Consider the following 7,064-nt stretch of genomic DNA (forward strand, 5'->3'; position numbering starts at 1 on the left):
TCAGCCAATTTTTTACCCATCCAACTGTGCAGGCATCAATGCCACAGTCACTTAATTTATTGATGAGGATGGGGTGAGAGACAGTGTCAAAGGCCTTCTTAAAGTCTAGAAAGACTACGTCCACAGTGACACCATCATCCAAGGATTTAGTTACTTAGTCATAAAAGGCAATCAGGTTGGTCTGGCAGGACCTGCCTTTGGTGAACCCATGCTGATTGCCCCTGATCATGATCTCCCCTGCAGGCCCCCACAGATATGCTCCTTGATGCTCCTCTCCCGAGCTTCCCTAATGATTAGTATAATGGGATTGAATGCATGGATAGCTAATTTACAGATGAAACCAAATTGGGTGGAATAGCAGACACTCTGGAGAGTAGGGCTAGGATCTGGAATGACTTCAGTAGACTAGAAAAATGTTCTGCAATCAGATGAGACTCAACAAGGACAAACTTCAAGTAATGCACTTGGGACAGAATAATTGCATGCACAAATACAGACTGGGGAAATACTGGCTAGGCTGCAGTACTGTAAAGAAGGGCCAGGGGTTACAGAGGACTATTAGCTGAATATGAGACAAAGGTATCTTCTTACAAAATATGACAAGAGTATATTGGAGGAATAGGATTGTCGCTTACAAATCAAGTGAAGTGATTCTTTTGCTCTACTGAGCACTGGTGAGGCCTCACTTGAAGTACTATGTCCATTTTGGGTCCCACATCTAAGGAAGGATATAGACAGATTGGAAAGAGTCTTGACAAAAATTATTAGAGATCTGAGATAGAAAATTGTGAGGAAAGGCTGAAAGAACTAGGGTTATTTAGTCTTCTTTTCTCCAGACTAAGGAGGGATTTGATAATAGTCTTCAAACAGCTGAAAAATTATTATATAGTAGTATGTGGCCATAGAGGACAGGACTAGTGCAATGGTCTCAAGGTGCAGCAGGGGAAATTTAGGTTGGAGATTAGGAGGACATATTTGACCCTGAGGGTGGTCAAGCATTAGAGCAGGCTACCTAGAAAAACTGTGCAATCCCCTTCCCTGGAAATTTTCAAGAGCAGGTTGGACAGATATTTACTAGGATGGTTTAGTCAGTGATGATCCTGCCTTGAGCAGAAGGCTGAACTAAATACTCTTGCAATGTCTCTTCCAGTCATATTTCCCTATAATCCTGATTGCTTCTCCTTTAAACATTCATAAGCCTCAAATTTTCAATCCATACCTATATGGAAGGAGAGCAAAGAAATTTGCAGACACTTCACAATTTTGAACAAGTGACACTAAGTAAGATCAGAAGTGGATGGAAACAAGGAAGGAACTACCTGTTAAGGGAACTGATTCTTCAAAACACTGAAAATCCTACAAAATCCTACAAAATCTCAGTGCTTTCAATTACTTTTGACATCAGTGGGAATGGAGGTGTTTATCTGACATAAAGGGAACTACAACTAGTCTATTTATACCACTCATTTTCTGACCGGCTCTTTTGATAACACAATAAGGAAAACATACTATGTAACATATAACCTGGTGATGCAGTGACAGATATAATACAACATGGCATATTGGTGGTATTAGCAACTGACAGGAATACCAGAGATTGCTCTTTAGGATTGCTCACATCAGCTATCAATTTTCAGAGATTTGTGAGGAAATTAGGAAAGTAGGCAGTTTTAAACACAAAGATAAAAACATTCACCATATCCTTGGGAAACATTTTGTTGTGATGAAAGAATAGCTGTGCGAGTCCTGCATGGCTTGCATGCCAAAACCAATTCATAAACAGATGTATAGCCACAGATTCACAATAGCAACAGGACAATTATGAAAAGAAGTACCATAAAATAGCCTGTTTTTGCCAGTTTCTTGAACTAAAGATGTTGAATTTACTGCCGTTGTTGCTATGGACAAGACACTGAGTTAAATAAATCAGAGAGACTGTGCTGGTGACTGAAATCTTTTAGTCTTCACGGGTTTAAGCACACATTGCAAGCTTCCTTGAAGGTTAGGTCAGCGTGCCTCAATCTCATCCACAGGGATCATCAGTTAATTCCCAATGGCTACAAACAATCCTAATACAGACATCTGTCTTCTAGCAACTAATATGAAATAAACAAGTCACTTCCTTCCGGGCACTGAATAACTAGGAGATAAATATTCACTATTTATGCCAACTGATTCATATCAATGTCCTATAATGAAAGTTTTGTATTCCATTTCTAGTCCCTCAAGCTTTCAATTTCCTATATAAAACTTAAATGAAAAGGCATTACTGTTACTGATATTTTTCACATTTATAACACCTTTCATCTCAAAATCCTGTATCACGGAGAATATATGGAATTATACTCTGAACTAGTTGAAGCTTCCATATGGGTCTGTAAGTGTAACCCTATGGTAGAACATTCCAGGAACTTTATATACAAAAGACCAGATAAAATAATCCTAATATGAAATTGCAACAAGCATCCTTTGCTAATCCCACCTGCCTATTTTAGGCCCATATGGAATATTTCTCAAGTATATGGACCAAAAACATACAAAAATATTGAAACATCTTCAAATAGCATAAAAATGGCTGTCACCGCAAAACAAAAACAAATTCCTTATGCTAGGTGTGTCCCCCTAAAAATATTCATCAGATGACTGCTAATAGAACTTGACATTATCCAAGGACATGTATGAGCCATAAATGCACACAGAGTTGCATCACCCTTTTAAAACTCTTTTAAAAAATATTTTAAAATGTGATTTACTTTAAGGAGGATATATTTTACACTTACTGTCTTTCCTTTTGTAAGACATCCTGAGTCTCATCCAAATGCAAATGCAAGGCAGAAACAGATATCGATTCATTCTCTAGAGGCTGGGCTATGCTTTCCATCCTTTGCCTAGGCTTTTCGTGACATCTGCCAAGAGATCCTTCAATCAAGGAGTCATGAAGCTGTAGACTGAATCTTGTATCTTGATTGTCTCTTATCATGTCTTCAGTAATTTTCATATCCTGAGGAAAGGAAGGAGCAAAACAAACCAAAAAAAAAGTGAAGATATGATATCCTAAGCTTAAAAAGGCAGCCATTTATGGGATAAGTAATGTCAATATGAAGTCTGAAGGGCCTGCCATGGCATAAGCACATACTGCCACACAGGAAGAATAATATCAGGGGCTCTTGCACATCAGGAAAAGATGAACATAAGAACTACTATTTACTGGGTCAGACCATAGGTCCATCTTGCCCAGTATCCTGTGTGACACAATGGCCGAGAGTAGATGCTGAAAGGGAGCTGGGTATGACCAGGATTTTTTTCCACTGTTCCTCTCTCACTTGCAGCCTCCAGCATTTAAGGTATAGGAAGTTAAAATTCATAGGATGTATCCCTAACTCCCATGCTCAATAGCTACCAATGTCCCTTTCTTCCAGGTCTATGTCCAATACGTGTCTGAATCTGGCTAAACTGTCAGCTTCCACAACACCTGGTGGCAATGAGTTCCACACCTAAATTACACGCAATGTGAAAAGTAATTTCCTTTTATTAGTTTTTGATCCATACCAAATGTTTTTAGTAATGTCCTTGACTGGGACACTAAATCAGCTGGTGTGTCAGACAGCACTCTGGGCACCTGTACACGTGACAGGGATTTAATCCCCAAGGTTTTATTCTATGCCCCCTAAATCGAAACAGTGGGGCATAAAATAAAACCCTGAGAACTAAACCATTTCAATTTTTCTGTCACATTATGGTGAGGATCCCAATCCTTTTTCTTTTTTTTTTGGAGCCAGAGCCTGCCCATGGCTGGGAAGAAGATGAGCTGCTGGAGGGCCGAGTGGATCCCGAGCTGTAGGGGACCCTAGTCCTACCCTCCATGGCAGCAGTGCCCCCTGGAGCCACCTAGTGGGATGGGTGCTGCCCCACCTTGGAGGCAGCACCGGCCCAGATCCAACTCTTCCTGAGCCTGCCAGGGCTCCCAGTGCCCTGTGCACTGTCCCCACTGACGTCCCACCATCTGGGACTGCCCAGAAACAGGCTGGCTTGCCCCTGGGGCAGCTCAGGGAGGCAGCATGAGGGCGGTTGGGTGTGCTGGCTGCCAGGCAGCAGAGATGGCACACAGGATGTGGGAAGCCTGGGTGGGCTTGGGGAAGCTTGGGCTCAGCAGGCTTCTTGTGTTCTGTGCACCGTCTCCACTGCCCTCTCTGGCCACCAGCATACTCAGGCGCCCACCTGCCACCTTCCCGTGCTGCCCCAGGGCAAGCCAGCCCATTCCTGGGTAGTCCCAGGCAATGGGGACAGTGCATGGGGCACTGAAGCTACTCAGGGAATAGTTGGATTGGGCCAGGTGCTGCCTTAAGCTGGGGCAGCACCCGGCCTGCTAGCAATCCACTTGAGTGGCCCTGGGGGGTGCCACTACTGTGGAGGGAAGGATGAGGGCCTCCTGCAGCTCAGGGGGCTCCTCGGCCCGCTGGCAACTTGCCCCCCAGTTGCAGGCAGGCTCAGCCAAAAAAAAGGATTGGGCCCCTTGCTGCTTCTGCCTGCTGAAGGCAAAAGTGGCAAGGAGCCTGATCCTTTTTTCCAGCAGAGCCTGCCCACCTCTCCTGTGGCCAGGGGGCGAGCTGATAGCTGCATCATTGCAATTTACAAAGTTGCAAACTAAATTATATCTATATGTAGTTTAGTTTGCAATGATGCAAAGTCATTTAAAGCCCCCTAAAATCTTTCATGTGTACACTGTGATGCCATTAAGCCACACAAAGTGACATTTTCATCACGTGTCCATATTAATGGCATCATGTGTACAAGTGCCCTGGATTCCTAAATGATGTAATTAAATTAAGTCAGCTTTGGGACATCAGGTTACATCCCTGTGGAAGGATATGGAGTAAACCTAGCACAGAAAGCTTAAGCCCCACTTACTCACTTCTACAGGACAGAGTTTTGGGAGCAGCAAAGTTCCATTAGTATGGTTTGACACATTCACTTACAGCAGTGGAAAATCATTGGAATGTAGTGATGTATTAAAGTGAGTAGGTATTAGGTTCCCTCACTTGAAAGGGAACAACTTTGCAATGCCACAAGAGCACTTAACACATACTAAAATGCTAGAACATGGATCTGCTTGCATATTAGCTGCAATTGGTAAGTTTTCAGTTAAACATGTCACACCCACCCTCACATGAGCAATTTATACTTGTACAACCTTTTCAGAAAGACCCAGATTTTGCTCTTAAGTGTTTGCTCCAAGTGACATTGAAGTCAATTAGGGTCTTTCTGCTAACCTCATTGGTTTTTGTATCAGGCCCATTTCTGCATGTGCAATATGCATTACCCCTTTTTTAAATCCCTGGTGGCAAAGGGAGGGCATATCATTTGGTTTTTGTTGGCAAAGGATTTTTGATTTTGTGCAAAATTGTAGATACAAATGAGGGGACATTTAAAAAAAATTCTCCCGTTAAGAATACTCATTAAGAATTCCAGTCAGTTCTTAAAGTAATGTAGGTCATCTCAAGATGCAGTGCAAGTCTGGAGAAATCCATTCGTATGAATTTTTTTGACTTACGCCTGAAAGTTGTATTAAATGATTCTCAGGTTAGCTAAATGGACATTCCAGTCAACTAAAATGAACAGGAGCTATAATGCTTTAAATAGCAGATAGTACATTAACCTACACTGATGAAGATGGTAAATAATTTAGAGATATGTTTTCTGCTCACTTCTTCGGGTCCTAGTCCTATGCATGTTAATCTATGTAGTTAACTTGATACATTACATCAAGGTTGTTCAACTGGAGGCTCATTGGCTACATTAAGCCAACAGGCCTTAGTGGCTGCTTCTCCCACTGCCACACAGCAAGGAAGTGACCAGGCGGAGTCTGTATACTCCTGGCACAGCCTGTGAGACAGGATGCCACATGTTTCTGAAACAGGATGATACATGTTTCTGGCACCACCCATGCAGTGGGGCTGGTCTCCTGGGGGTCTGTGTACCACTGGCAAAGTCCAGAGTGAAAGCAGGTAAGGGGCTGCATGCTGTTGATACAGCCCACAAGGGAGGAAGGGTTGGGATCCTGACAGAGCTGCCCTGCAGTGTATGGTCCAGGACTGTGCATTGGCATGGCAAGCAACTCTGGACTACATGAAAGTTGGACAGCTCAACATTAAATCATTTACATTTATTTCAGAAGTAAAGGTATAATATAGGGTTACCATATGTCCAGGTTTTCCCGAACTTGTCATCTTTTTGGATCATCCTGTGCGGGCCAACTTCCGATCACGCCTGGGTCACCATGTGCGAGCTCTCTCCCGATCCCATTTGGGTCGCCATGTGTGAGCCGGGGCGAGCCGGGGACCCGTCTTTGTGTGTACACAGGCTGTGGCCGGTAGCCCGGGTACACGGGGTTGGAAAAGACCGCGTTGCGGTATGACACGCATTAGCTAGAATCAGTCACGGAGGCGTAATGGTTGATTGAAAAGATTATTTACTTACACCCAAGGTGGTCGCGGTGTAGACTGGTCAGCTTTCCAGGCTCAGCTCCGCTTGAGTTCTCGGTGGAAGACTCTAATATACTCGGTTCCTTGACCCCGGAGTGATTCAGGCTCCGCGGGGTTCAAGAATTCGTTCCCACGGAGCAGCTGTATCTCCGTGAGTGTTACTCAGTTCCCAGGTCCCCCGGAGCTGTTAAACTCCGTGGGCTCGACAATTGGGTCCTTAGGATAGGGATACGTCTGGGCTGCAATCGGCGACGGGGAGAGGCTAGAGGTTAGTTGCCTCGGAGTCGTTAAGGCTCCGAGGGGACGGTAAATAAGTCCCGCGGAGTTGTTGAAGCTCCGTGGGTTCGATAAATTAAACCTCTGTTGCCTTCTTAAGGAAAAAGCTGGGTTCGTATGGATCAGCAGCACTTAGAGATCCTCACACTCCTTTCCCGAACTCCACATGCTTTCTCTCTCTCCGACTTGGGCAGAAACTACCCAAGCCTTTTGTACGGCTAGCAAGCCAATCGCTAGCCGCCACGTGTGAATAATTTAATGCAAGCCAATAATGGGGCTCGAATTATAATACAAATGGCGGGGAAC

The 7,064-nt window shown here is 44.0% G+C and overlaps 1 protein-coding gene across 4 annotated transcripts in view; it reads right to left on the bottom strand.

Annotated features, from left to right (window-relative positions):
- CCDC102B (coiled-coil domain containing 102B) overlaps positions 1 to 7,064 on the bottom strand; it is a 420,613-nt gene that overhangs the window by 377,896 nt on the left and 35,653 nt on the right. For all 4 annotated transcript variants that reach the window (XM_025192829.1, XM_025192830.1, XM_014526198.2 and 1 more), the window contains one exon: positions 2,781 to 3,001. In XM_025192829.1, the coding sequence (XP_025048614.1) occupies positions 2,781 to 3,001 (221 nt within the window). The remainder of the gene's footprint in view (positions 1 to 2,780; positions 3,002 to 7,064) is intronic.

This window comes from Alligator sinensis, unplaced genomic scaffold (genome assembly GCF_000455745.1).
Source record: "Alligator sinensis unplaced genomic scaffold, ASM45574v1 scaffold488_1, whole genome shotgun sequence".
In the NCBI taxonomy this organism is placed as follows: domain Eukaryota; kingdom Metazoa; phylum Chordata; order Crocodylia; family Alligatoridae; genus Alligator; species Alligator sinensis.